Below are 14,965 nucleotides of genomic sequence, written 5' to 3' on the forward strand. Positions count from 1 at the left end.
ATGAACCCTTTCCAAAAGGAAAGAATGAAGGAATGCAATCATAAAGATTCACTGTTGGACAGTGTCTGCTAATAGTAAAAACCATATTAAAGCACAGAAAGAACTGAATATAGAGGCAAAAAAAATGTGTGGTATGCACCCGAAGATCTTACCCTGTAGTGAATGGAAGCAATAATGTTAATGGAATTTTACATAGAGCCCAGAAAATAGTTGAAAAATAAGTGAAGAGTAATCTAACATAAACAAATGTCATTGTAAAAACAGAAGCTCTTTAAGGTAGTAGAATGTAATCTAGTCATTAAGCATAATGACTTCACTATTGAAACTTACTTTCCAAATACCTTTAAAAGAAAAGAATTCAACTTCTACTTAGAATTAGATTTAACTGATTTAAGTAAGAAGAAAACTCAGCTGAAGTGAATATGCAGAAAGATGTGAAGATACACATCTGAACAAGGCAGCGAAGGTATTGCAGTACATTAGTGCACCAGACCTTTAGTCAGACAGTTCAAATCCAAACTCAAATGCTAATTATTATCTGTTTGTCCATAGACAGGTCACTTAACTGCTATTTGCCTCAGTTTCCTCATCTGCAAAATGGGGGTAATAAATCACTTGCCTTCCAGGATTGTGGTGAGAATCAAATAAGACAATGTATGTAAAATGCTATCCAAACTTTTAAAATGCTATATAATTGCTAGCTATTATGATTGTTGCTGTTGTTGTTATCATGGGACAAAATGTAGTTGAAGTATGTTTTGTCTTAGCTACTTCAAGATCTTATTACTAAAGTATTAGAATGGTTTTATCCTACAGTTGTTTCAATTATGAGATATTTCTACAATGCTGGATGTCTCAGACAATTATTATGAGGTTCCCCCTCAAAGAAGAGGGATAAATGTAGATTTATACATTTATAATACAGAAAAAATAGAATTCCTTTTTAAAGAGATATTTGTTCTCCTTATAACATGAATAGTATGTATTCTATAAATGGCAAATTATTTCCCAAAATGTTCTTGGCTCCTCTCAAAATGACAATTAGGGTTCACAACACATTTCCTTCAGCGAAAAGAACTTACTTCACTAATGTTCTTCCTATGGTTAAAAGATGAACAGATTCTTTTATATACCTTTGCCTTACTAATTGGTTAAATAACCTAACCATGCATGAGCTCTATATAAAGTAAGTCTTCATTGCTTTTTGGCAAATATGTCACCTTAGAGAGAGATATATATTTAGAAATTAGACACAATTCTAATGCTTTCATAAAAGCCTAAAATTCCCTTTAAATATTAAGTATAACAAAGGGGTGCTGAACAAACAACAAGAAATTCTTATCTAACTGGAATTGATAAAAAGACAATATGTCATAACAATTTTCCCCATTTTGCCTATCGACAAACATCACTAATGATTTAAAACATTTTAATCTTTTAACATGTGTTGTTACATTTATTAAATAAAGTAGCCAAATCTCTTTGAAATAGCAACAATTCTAAGTGATTTTTTTGGGTTCAGTCATTAATCATATATTAAGGGGAACATATTAAGGGAGCCATTTAACATTAGATGACTTCAAGAGTCTGCAAGACAAGAAACTATTCTGAAGGTTGGGTTATGCTCATTCATTTACTCATTCAACAAACTTTTATTAATTAAATGTCTGCTATATAGTGGCCACTGTGCTAGTATTCAGAGATACAAAAACAGTCCCTGTCCACAAGTAGTCTACATTCACTGGGAGGTCATAAAGAGAACCAGATATATACAAATAAGCCAATATAAAATATAAAGTGAATATGAAATAGTGAATGGTGCATAAACATTAAGGAGGGCTAAGAAAAGACTTCATTTAGGGAGGCTGAACTTGAGCTGAGCCTTGAAGCAATTCTGAGAAGCTGAGGTAAGAAGAGAGCCCATTGTAGTCAAAAGAGATAGCCTATACCAAGCATGAAAGCAAGAGAGGGATTATAATGTATTGGCAATGACAAGTATGCCAGTTTGGCTGAAATGGAGTTCTTGCAGGGAAATAATATGAAAGCAAGTTTAAAAGATAGTTCGGGGTCAAATTGTGAAGGGATTTAAAGTTTATATTTTATCCTCAAGGCAATAAGAGAGTTCTAAAATTTCTTGAGTTTGTTGTTGCTTCCTTTCTGAAGAGGTCCAATGACATCACAGGTGACTTTTTATCTTATGCATGAATTGAATTTAAGTGAGGCAGAGTCGGACAATTACTGGACTCACTCGCCTTTCCAGAGTCACTGAAGTCCAATAGCAAGACAAAAGTCAGGACTGGTGATGGCCTGGGATGCAGGGGATGGCCATGGCATCTTTGATGTCTGGCCAAGTGATTCATAGCAATGGAAAAAAAATGTTCTCATCCACCCATTCCACAGGGGGAAATCTTCACATAGTTGGAGTAGACACCTTCCTAAATTCATAGGTTGGTTTGTAGTCCATTGGTTACCATCAACCTGGTTTAGCCCATCAGAGGTGCTTACAGTGCCAGGTCTGGAGTAAGGAACATTCATCTTCCTCAGTTCAAATCTGTTCTCAGAAACTTACTAGATGTGTGACCCTGAGCAAGTCACATAACTCAACTGCTTTTTAGTTTCCTTATTTGTAAAATAAGGAAATGGCAAATCACTCCAGTATCTTTGCCAAGAAAACTTCGAATACAGTTATGAAGAGTTGGACATGTCTGAAATCACTAAACAAAAAATGATGGTGAATTGGTTCTGTTATCATTGCACTGAGAGGACTGCCATTCCTTAAGAAGGACTAGATAGAAAAAAAGATAGAAAAATAGACATTTATATTAATGGAGGGGAAAGGATCTGTATTTTAGCCTTAAATGCCATTGTTGCAAGACAGTTCTGGAGTCTGGTGAATGATTAGAGTTGAAAACCCTAGGGACAGAATCAGACAAAATATAGGGGGAAAATTATGAATAAATAAAAGAAACTGACATTTCTTGAGTAAAGGAATGTGCAAGGACTGTGTTTTTCTCATAATTCATATATAAACAAATTAATTCTCAAAATTTTACATTTTCATACTTAGTTTTTTAATATAAAGGAAACAAAATTTAATTACTTTTATGTGTGATTATTCAGATCTAAGAATATAATATTATTTTGTTGCATCCAGAAAAAAAGCTTTCTATTTCAGACCTATCTTTATTAACCAAGTTTTAGATTAAACTTTCATGAAGCAAGTAAAAAAATCTAACATTTTTTATCCTAAACACGATTGAATTCATTAGTAGAAATAATAACATTTTTATTTATTCAATTGCTTATGTTTTCTTTTTTTAATGATGAAAGTAGGACACAAAATAGAGCTTATAAAACATTATATTCTAGTTACTACTCACAAATATTTCTGTTTAGAAATTGGGACTAAATATAATGGATCTCTCTTGGAATTCTTTTTTCTATGAGAATACATGTATATATTTAAAAAGTATATATACTTTTTAAAAAGAATGATAGAATATTTTGGTCTAGGGCAGTGATGAGCAGACTTTTTAAAGAGGAAGCCAAAGGAAAGGAAATGCTCATCTGTCAGTCTGTTTCTAAGGCAACTCTTTCGAAGTTTCATTGTATTGTATCCTACTCATTGTATTTGTCAGATTAGGAATAATTTCATGGGGCCAGATAGAACATTTCAGGGAGCCATAGTTTACCCATCACTGGTCTGGGGAATAGATAGGCAATCAGATTTTTAAAAATATTCCATGAAATATAAATATTTATATTTCTAATATGTTTCTTTTGTTATGTCTTTATTTAGAAAAGATAAAAGACAACTTTATGTCTTATATTAATCTGCTAAAAATATAAACTAGAGTGCCTTAAAAAAAGAGTTTTTCACTAAAGATACTTATTAGGGATTCTGGACAGAGGAATGTTGTACTGGTATAGGTTTGGTTAGATCACCTCTGAGATCTCTTTTGACTCTACACTTACATGATTCTAGGAATGAAAATAGGGCTTGGATACTGGATGGGATATTTTAAAAAGTGGGGCAGTTTTGTTGAATTTTTTGTAGTACTCTGCTGTGATGGTAAAAACAAAACAAAATAAAACAAAAGGTTATTACATATAAATATTTTTAAAAACTCTTAACTATTTTACTCAACTATCAGCCTATAGTCATTGTTACCAAAACTGCTTTCCAGCTTGGAATAGTATGAAAAAAAGAAGGGACTGAAAGAAATATCACCAAAAAAATCTCAAAAAGCCAGATTGGTCTCTCCACTTCCATTCTTTTGAAGATAGTATTTTCTTTGTTTCCTCTAAATAATTTCTTCCCCTGTATACCATATTATAAAATATTTTTAAAAGTTCTCAAACTGTTACTGCAACAGCTTATAAAAACTGAGTATCTGTTTCACTTATTTCTAATTTCAAAATTTCAGAGTAATTTTTGAGATATAACAACAAGGAAGAAAAAATATATGAATTAGTTATTTCAGTACAGTTGTCCAGGGTTCAGAAATTCAAAAGCCCTAGTTTTCTTTAATTTATTGTGGGGGAATAGAACATTTTCCAAAAATGTAATGTAGGTTAAGTTAAATATTATGTGTATAATAATGAAGAAGGTTTTAATGGTCATATATTAACAAGGAGCTAAACTGACCATTATGAAAAAATTAGAACAAAACACACATCTGCTGAACCTTAGTATATAAAAAAGTGAAGGTTGTCCATAGTCTGGCGGCCACGTACCTTTCTAGTCTCTCTCCCCCTCCCAGCCCCCCATTGCTCCTCTTCATGAAATTATGTTCTAGCCAAACTGGAAAGCCCAGCTGTTTTCTGAATTTGAGACCCCCACCTCCTTCCTGCTGCACTGGCAAGTCCTTCATGCCTTCAACCCACTCCTCCCTCTTCATTTCAACTTCTCTGAATTTTTGTCTGCCCTTCAAAGTTCAGCAGGCAGCATTTCCTTTGTGAAGCTTTCTACATCTCCTCAGGTGTTAATTAGTTGCTCTTTCTTTATTTAGTTTTCCCTGTGGTAAACTTATTTGTTTGTGAATTTGTAGCATAAAACCAGCAGATTGTGTAATCCTTAAGGGAATCAACTATTTCATTTGTCTTGCATATAGTAGGCTCTTAATAAATGTTTGTTAAAATGTTAGTGGCTGAAACCTAAAATTATTATGTTTTAAATTATCAAAGTAAATCAAAACAGGAACATCAACATGTTTTTAATAGTTTGTTAAGGACTGAACTATGCTATAATTGCCTTTTTAAACACATCTTTAAAGTTTAGAACCTTGCTAGGGGCTGATAAGAGTTGGTAGGATCCTAAAATTACCTTCACTGATAAAAACTTGAAGTTGACACATATAATAGGTTTTATCATTTACATGAATTATCTTACTTGATTCTTATAACAACTTTATGAGGAAAGAAATATAGTAGTAGTACTATTATCATTCTACAGATGACTTGCCCATGGTCACATATAGAGCTACTAGTAAAATCACAGAATTAAGACTTGAAAGGCAACTCAGAAGTCATTCAGTCAATGAGGAATTCTTAACCTGGGGTCTATAAACTACACTCCCTACAGGGAGATCCTTGACTAGATTTAAGGGGGTCTGTGAACTTACTTGTATAAAGAAATAATTACATCTTTATTTTCACTAATCTCTAACCAAGATTTAATATTTCCCTCAATTTTAAGGTAGGCATCAAACCATTACTTTGTAAAGGGGTCCATAGGGTTTACCAAAACCTATTAAATTCAAAGGGATTCATAATACAAAAGAGAATCCTCATTATGATCTACTGGCAAACCATTAACCAGCCCCTGTGCCCCAATGAGAGAGAAAGTCCCTAGCAACCACTTCAATTTTTGACAATTCTGTCAGAAAGTTTTCCCCAACATCAAGTCTAATTTATCTCTTTGCAACTTTCACCCAGTGCTACTAGTTATGCCTTTTGAGGTTAAAAAGAATTACCCAAATTCCCTATCCATGCATGTGACAGTCCTTTAAATTCTTGAACATAACTTCATTTGAACTGTGAGTATTTTCTTTTCTAAGTTGACCATCCCTAGGTTCCTTCCTTCTATCTTCATGTGGCATGGAATCAGGGTTCTTCACCACCCAACTTTCAATATCCTAAATTATGGTGCCCATAGCTGAATATGTCCAGAAATGGCATGACCAAAGAGAGAGCATAGAACAGTAGAACTTTTACCTCCTTGTTCCTGGAAAATGACCTTTTGCAATGCAGCCCAAGATTTCATTACTTTTTTTTTTTGGTTGCCATATCATACAACTGACTTCTAGAGAAGACGAAAGAAGCTATTTATATGACACCTATCATGTTTCAGGTACTGTGTGAAACTTTTTTTCTCTTAAACAAATATAATCTTTCCATCAATCGTGCTGGGTGTATGCTATTATTATTATATTCATTTTATAGGTGAGGAAACTGAGGAAAATTCTGTGGTAAATTGACTTTCTCATGGTCACACATCTAGTAAATATCTGATACCACATTTGAACTCAAGTCTTTGTGATTTCAGGTCCAGAGCTGCCTCTGTACCACCAGTTGCCTTTTCTGTTGAGTATTTAGCCCACTAAAACTCTCTAGATTTCTCTCGGACAAAACTTTTTTCAGTTTCTAGTCATGGTCCAGGTGGGCTACCTCTGTAGAGATGGGCTCTTCCCTCACTATTACCATCAACACTGAATAAATGTCATGATAGATAGCTAAGTCAGCAAGGTGCCCTGTGGGAAAGACAGAATAAGTCATATGCTAAACCAGGTACCACCTCAACCACCGCCTATTTTTGTGATCAGAACAGCAGTAGCCTAATACTCTATGGCCAAAAGCCCTGCAAACAGTACCATCACCAGCTCCCTTCCAGCCTCCCTTGCAGCAACTCCTACAGAGACATAATCTAGCAATTGCTTCCTGGACCACCAGCCCTGCTTCCAGCCCAGCCCCCATCACTTAGAGAAGCAACCCTGTGGAGATATGACCTGGCAACTTCCTCCAGAGCATAGTAACCCACAGCTACACAAGACCTAGGAAAGCCAGTTCTCACCACCAAAATGTTTGGAACTAACAAATGCTTCAGCATCAAACATAAATATTGCTTTATTGATGAAAATTACACAAAATTCTTTTTGTTTCAAATCAAAGATGGTGGGCTCTTTTAAAATACATTATCTTTCCCTAGGAAAATACAAACTCCTTTAAAGCTGTGACTCTATTTGTATCTCTAGAGGTTAATATGTTACTTTGCACATAGGAAACACTTGAAAAATTAGCTTTCATTCATTCAGTATTCATGTGATAATTGTGAGGTTGAATTTTTGAACTCAACTATAATACTTTTTACATTTATCACAATTAAATTTCATCATATTACAAAGTAAGCCTAATATTCTAGGTTTGTCAAGATCTTTTCCAATCCTGACTTAGTCATCCAGTATGTACTGTCTTTCCCTTTTATCCCATTTGTGTTAACTGCTGATTTTGATTGCCTTTGTCTAAGGCACTGAAAAAAAATGTTAACTCTCAGAAAGTCAAGCACAGATCTCTGGGCACTCAACCAGAGATTGTAAAATAGGAGAGCTTAGATTCACACCTAGGTTTTTCCAACTCTACTACCACAAATACCCTTGGCTAAGAAGTGTAAAAAATTGCAAGTAATTAGAGAAAAAGGTATTCTGAATGATTAAATGAATTTCCTGTTGATTGCAGAGTAAACCAGAAAATTATTTTTTGTTTTAATGTTATCAATAGATACAATGAAAACACCTCACAAGCAAGACCCATCCTTATATCAGTCTATACTCTATAGAAAGTGTTACAGTTGCCTTATACCCAGAAGATATTTAATAAATATTTTGTGAATGAAAATAATTTGTAAATTAGTTGGTTTTCTTACTAGAAACCAAAAAATGCTTGTATTAATGAAAATGATGGTTTATTTACTTTCTAGATTGTTATGTTAAGGCAGAGATATGATAGAAAAGAAAAGGATGGATGAATTTTAGGACATCAGAGAAAATGATTGCATCAAATACAAAATAGTTATTTTCAGATTGCTATTCAAATTTTTTGGTCATACTGAATTTGTACATTTTAATCAGCTAGATTTAGGGGTTTGCTGTAGTTGGTACAAATGGCTTACAAAAGAACAGTTGTTAATTTTCAGTGTGAGCATTATACTCTGGAACCATAATTGCTACAAGTCAGAGCTTGCTTTATTATTTTATTTCTCTAAAATTAAGATAGTGATGGAGAAAATGCTTATATTACAAATTAAACATAAGTATATCTGGGGTAAATTTTTTTTCATAAAAGAGAACTGGTTATTAAAATGTACCAGCGCATCCCTGATAATACTATACTTAAAATTCCACTTAATAAATAAAACAAGTTCTTGCTAAGAATCTTTCATGATATAATTTAGAGTGTTATTTTTAATATAATTAAAAGCAGAGTGAAAGCAAGTATTCAGCATTCAAAGCACAAAAAAGATTCCTTTAACCTACTGCCCTCTGATCACATCATTCTCCGTTAAACAGGGGCCAACTGCCAGATGCTGTGACTAAAAATGGTCACAGATGGTCAGTTGTCCAGTTAACACAGCATACTGCTTTCCCTAGGATATATGCTGCAGAAGAAAAAAAACTTGACAATGGTCACAGAGCCTAGTTAAAACTGCAGGTTAATTTGGCCAAAGTTAAACTCTCCCTAAATTTTTTTTATGCATTAAAAAAAAGATAGGCCTTAAATTATAATTTACAGAAAAGACTAAATACTTAAACAGGAAGAACTATATCCACATGAATCTCTTGAGAAACAGAATTCTACTTCTAATAGTAATAATAATAGAAGACTTATAAAGTGCTTTAAAATTTACAAAGCATTTGACCCATGCATTATCTCAAGTGAATTTCATAATAACTCCATGAGGTAATCATCATCATCCCCACTTTATAGATAAGGAAACAGATTCAAAGAGGAAAGCAACTCAGTTACGGTAGCAAAGCTAGTATATATTGCAAGAATGAAGGATGAGATGGGAAGTGTGTATCCAAATCCTACTTATTCTTCAAAACTAATTCAAGATCCATTTTCATGAAATCTTCCCGGACTTCTAAGAGTCATACACAAAATATCAGAATTTCAAAGTTGGAAGGAAAGCACCTGGGACCTTGCCATTTGGCTAGAGAGTAATAAGGTCCCCCTAGAACCTCCATTTAATGCAGATATCCAGACTAAGCATCTCTTCATTTCCCAAGTCTCCTCTGGACTTTTTCATCATGCCCCAGAAACCTCTTTATCCAAGAAGATTACTTCAGCCTTAGAATTCACAAACTCAAGCTCTGGAAGTAGCCTTTGCTCTTCTTCTGACTAGATGTCTCCTCCAAGTCATCTCTTCATTTCCTACCAGGTAATGTTCCTCTAGAATTTTCTATATGTCTGCCACCACCACCCTAGCAGAATATGTTTCTTTTTATCCTTTCAAACCCCCCAAACCTCCACTCCCTCTGATCTTTTCAGCTTCCCTTTATATTTGTCTTCATCAGAATGTAAGCTCCTTGGGAAATTCTCCTTTCTTCTTTGCTTGTATCTGCATCCCCTGCACTTTGCACAGTGCCTGGGATATTGTAAAGATTTTTAATAAAGGCTTGTTGAATGACTGACTGACATTTAAAACAACTGAAGTCAACAAGTATTTATTAAGCATCTTCCATGTTAAGAGGCACTATGCTAAGTGCTGAGGATCCCAAAAAAGGGCACAAGAAAATGTCTGCTCTCAAGGAACTCATGGTCAAAGTAGAGGAGGCAATATGAAAAACAACTATGTACCAACAATTTGTGTAAAGGATAAATTGGTTTCCAGTCCTAAGTCTAGGATATATTTTCAATGATTTCAGCTTATTAAATTCTGTCCAATATTTTAGACTGTCAAAATCTTTCTGGATCATGACTATCATCCTTGGTGTGGGCTATCCCTTGCATCTTTGTGTCAAATGCAAATATGAATAGCATACCATTTATTCCTTTGTTTGAATCACTGGTAAAATGTTAAACAGTTGAAGGTAAACCATAAATCCACCTTAAATATCCTGAGAAGTTGAGATCAAACCATTAATAAAATTCTTTAAGTATTAACCAGTTCTTAATCCATCTAATTATACTAATTTGGGCTTATAGATTTATTTTCATAATAGAATCATGCAATTTATTAAATATTTTGCAAAATAGAGATAAACCAGATATCTACATGTTTAATATCTTTATAATGCATGCTACCTTTGTGTTAATCCTCTATCACTTTCCTTTTATTCTAAATTCTGTACCTATCTTGTAAAAATCTAAGTTGTTTGGCAAATTCTTTGTGCATCTTCACCTAGAATTTCATTCTTGAAAGCTAATTTTTACCCTTCCTCATCTGTCTTCTCCTGTAGAATGTTAGGTCAATGGGATCCTACCTCTTAGCCCTTCACCGTCTGCCTCCCCAAACTTTAGGGTGCATGCCAGATTATGTCCAGCTTTCTTCTCCTTTTCTATCATAAACTTTAGGAGAAAATGTTTTGTCCGCAAGAGGTTAGCATCATTTCCACTCCAGCAAACATTTTCTATCTGTTAGTGAGAATCAGATCCAGTTTCAAATTTCCCACTGAGGAGGTTCTTCCACCTTTTTTAAGGATGAAATTAAAGTATGTCTAAGAATTAGTAGTGTTTGTGCTTGAGCCAAAGAGAAAGGTCCAGCAAATACACCTATCACTAAACTATCACATTCATGTGTGGGGCTTACAGCTATCTGTCTCCTAAAATATTATTCTTTTTAGGTGGCTTATAATATATTTGTATAACATATATTACTTTTAGTTTTTCCCTCCACTTATCTTTACCTAAATGATCTCAGCCATGCTCTCTCCCTCTGGTTGCATATAACCTTCTTAGTGTACAATATTACTCCTGTCCTAACTCCTTTTTACCTATTCTCTTTCTTTAACCCAGGCCTGTGAACTTCTAGGTCTTTTAACTAATATTTTTCTTCCTTGTCTCTCATTCAAGTCTCCCATCTCACTTCTGTCTCTGAAATTCTACAGCACTATTTTCTATTCAACACAATGATGTATTATGTTATATAGGATTTTATATTTTTTAGTTTCACAAATATTACTTTGTCTTCTAGGAAAGATAGTAAATGTATTAAAGACAATTTATCATTCTTTTAAATTATTACTTATTTGGAAGAATCAGTTTCAAAAAGGAAAGGGTAAAGAATATGGTGATGAAATAGCTAGAAGACAGAATGGATAAACTGATAATGGGGAGTATGGGGACAATGGTTCTTCTAGCAACTAGGTAATGAAGAAATGCTGATAGGAGGAGGCAACAACAGTTAATTAACTATATATTCAGTTCCAAAAGTTCTTGTATGTCAGGGACTTGATATACCTTGATGGAGAGTTTCCTCATAATGAATTCCTACACTAATGAAATCATAGTTCTTTGACAAGATATAACATTCTTTCTTTAATATCATGCAGAATATGAAATACATTTTTAGGTTCTAGATTTTTAAATAGTATCTTCAATGTGATATTTTCCTTTTTGTTTATCTTTTAGATCTATTTAGCTTTGAGAGAGGAACCCTGAAGTCTCCTATAATTGTTATTAGCTATACTTTTCTGTAATCCAGTTAACTTTACCTTTTGCATTTATATGCTTTGCCATTTGATGTATGTGTTTAATTTTGATGTTGATCCTATGAATAATGTAGTTTTCCTTGTTTTATTTTCTTGTTATTATGGATTTTTATTTTTCTTTTGTCTGGTAGCATGCTTACAGCTCCTGATTTAAAAAAATTGCCTGATACATAGTAAATTTTGTCTCAGCCACTGATTCTGTCTATGTGTCTTTACTTTTTGATGTTTTTTCTTATATGAATTATTGTTGGTTTTTTTCTCATCCAGTCTTTTCATTATCTTTCATTTATAGATTGTATAGTCTAATTATATTTAAAGTTACGATGCTTATGTTGGCATTTTCCCCTACTTAGTTCTTTCGTATTTATTTTTATCCCCTTCTTCATTTAAGTCAGTATTTTGTCTCTGCAATTAAGTTTGCTCATGTTAGTTTAACACTCGTATGTTTCCAGAAGTTCTCCCTTCCATCTCTTCTAAATTTATCAGTTCTATCCAAAGTTCTTGAATTTACTTAAATCATTTATTTACTTATTTTACCTCTTTTTTGTCTGCTCTTTTTCTCAAGAGTTAAGTTATTCAACCCCGCCCCCCCACCTTTTACTTTAATAACTTTCTTTTTGTTTTGTCATTCTATTTCTCTTCCCTTTGAACCTTGACCCTATTCTGAATGGTTTTCTGATTTGTTCTGATTTTCTGACTTACTAGTTCTTTATTTTTTTTATTGTCTATCATAAAAGTAAAGCTTCTGATGTCCTAGGTTTGAATTCTCTCTTTTATCCATTTTCCATGCTAATGTCTTTAAAGTTCCCTATCCTCTCCTACTTTTTGTTTTCTGTGCCTCATTCTTAGAAATATCAACTTGAGAGGGAAATAATGTCCTGTGTGATAGGAGCTATTATTTGTTCCAAATGGTGAGGCCCAATTTTACTTGCTGTTTTTTTAAAAACATTTATTAATATTCATTTTTAACATGGTTACATGATTCATGCTCCCACTTTCCCCTTCACCCCCCCGCACTTCCCCCACTCATGGCCGATGCACATTTCCACTGGTTTTAACATGTGTCATTGATCAAGAGCTATTTCCAAATTGTTGTTAGTTGCATTGGTGTGGTAGTTTTGAGTCTACATCTTACTTGCTGTTTTTACCAGGATCCATCTCTATTCCTAAAGCTATGTTAATCTTATATCTGGTTATATGTTCTCATTGCTACATTGGGAACTGGCTATTCAGGTTTTTAAACAAAAATCTGTTGATCAACTTCAAATCCTTATGTTTCTACTTTGTATTCTTATTTTACCAACCCAAAATAATTAACTATGATTAATCTAATGCCCTATCAGAAGCATATATTGGAGAGAAATAGAGATATAAAGTCAAGGGAAACATGAGACAAAATGAGTATTTGAAATTTTGAAAAAGCTTCTGACAGTTTAAGAAACTGTTTTGTTGCAAGTTACAGAGGTTTAGGAAAGAAACACATTTTAAATTATTTTCCTATTCGTTACTATATCTGCTTTTCCTATTTTAAGTTAATTCCTTTGTCCTACTTTGCTAGGAATAAAGAAAGAACCAAGTTATACACTCACCTAAACCACTAATAGTATGAAGAAGGTCACTGGCATCCAAAAGAATTGGTCCATTCTCCTGCTGCCCTTCCTCTTTGTAGTATAACTTGTAGCCTTGAACAGTTGCTGTGTCCTCAGAGTCTTGCTGCCACCTCACTGTAATCGTAGTACAATTCAGAGGTTCCAAACGTAACTCTGGAGACTTTGGGGCTGGAGATTTAAATATAAAAAGCATAATCAAGTAAGAAAAACATAATATCTACGTAAGTATTACATTTTAGGTTGCATTTAGAGACATAGAGCCAAGGATTAAGGAAGTATGAGTATTCCTTTCTCAAAGATGAACAGATCTAACAGATAAATGAAAAGTAAACATCATGTTTAACAGAGTATTGGAAAATCTAGAACAAATAAAAATGAATTTCATCTTCTGAATGGAAACACTGAAGAACAGAAATGTTTCTCAATACTATTACCCTAATCATCCCTCCAAACTGCCTAATACCACATCTGGATTGCAGTGCTCACTTCTGCAAACTCCATTTTAGAGCAATAATAATAATCTAGAGGTGTTCAAAAGAAGGCAAACAGGATGCTGAAGGGACTCAAGATCATGCCACATAAAGCTAGTTCAAAGAACCCAGAAATGTTTAGTCTGGGGAAAATTTAGAAAAGATGAATTCCTATCTTCCAATAATTAAAGGACTAGCATAGAGAAGGTATAGCTATGTGCATCAGTGGATAAAGTGGAGTCAGGAAGACCCAAGTTAAAATCCAGTCTCAGACACTTACTATCTGAGTGACCCTGAACAAACAGCTTAAACTCAAGTTTGCCTCGGTAAAGTGAGCAAATGGCAAATCATTCCAGTATCTTTGCCAAGAAACCCCAAATAGGGTCACAAAGAGTCAGACACACTTGAAAAGACTGAACAACAAAAAACAGCATTAGGAAGAGACTAAATTTGTCTTCCTTGTTCCCATACTAGGACCAATGGGTGGAAGTTACAGAAAGGTCTATTTAGGTATGGGGGTAAGGGGGGAGGAATAACATTCTTAACTATTAGAGCTCTCTTAACGGTGAATTGGGTTGCTTTAGGAGTAAATAGAGAAATTACTTGATTTAAAGTCTCAGTGAACATCATAGAATTTCTAGGTTTTATTTCAAATGAGAGACAATATTTGTTAAGCACTTAGCACAACATCTGGCATAAAGCAGGCACTTAATAAATGATTATTCCATCCCTTCCTCCCTCTAAAGCAAATGTTCTTGGTATTAACCTGATTGGATTAAAAACAACCTCACACCCACAGAGAAAACTCATTAATTTGTAATTGATGATCATTTACACAGACTTAAGGCCCAAGTTTGTACTATATATGAAGAAAAGATTTCCTAAACAAATTAATAGTGTAAACAAGATGTAAAAGGAGTTTTTTTAAAAGCAAACCAATTGTTTCTATGCAAAAAGATGCTAATTACAAGTAGATATTTTTTTCTCTTGCAAATTCCCCCACAGAGCAGCAGTTCTGAGATAAGTCTAATGATTTAAAAGGGGGGGAGGGGTTTGCACTTCATATAACTAATTCTTGGACTTTTTTTCTTTTAACCAGTCTCTATTTTCTATAGTTCAATTATTTACTGTTAGTGTCAATCTTTAAAAGAAATACATTTCTGCTTCACCCAGGCTC

General features: G+C 33.8%; 1 protein-coding gene across 1 annotated transcript in view; it reads right to left on the bottom strand.

Moving 5' to 3' along the window:
* The window catches only part of PRTG (protogenin), a 139,571-nt gene that overhangs the window by 40,855 nt on the left and 83,751 nt on the right, over window positions 1–14,965 (bottom strand). The window contains exon 11 of the mRNA XM_044660104.1: window positions 13,298–13,486. Coding sequence (XP_044516039.1) covers window positions 13,298–13,486 — 189 coding nt within the window. The remainder of the gene's footprint in view (window positions 1–13,297; window positions 13,487–14,965) is intronic.

The sequence above is a fragment of the Gracilinanus agilis genome, chromosome 2 (genome assembly GCF_016433145.1).
Source record: "Gracilinanus agilis isolate LMUSP501 chromosome 2, AgileGrace, whole genome shotgun sequence".
Classification (NCBI taxonomy): Eukaryota; Metazoa; Chordata; class Mammalia; order Didelphimorphia; family Didelphidae; genus Gracilinanus; species Gracilinanus agilis.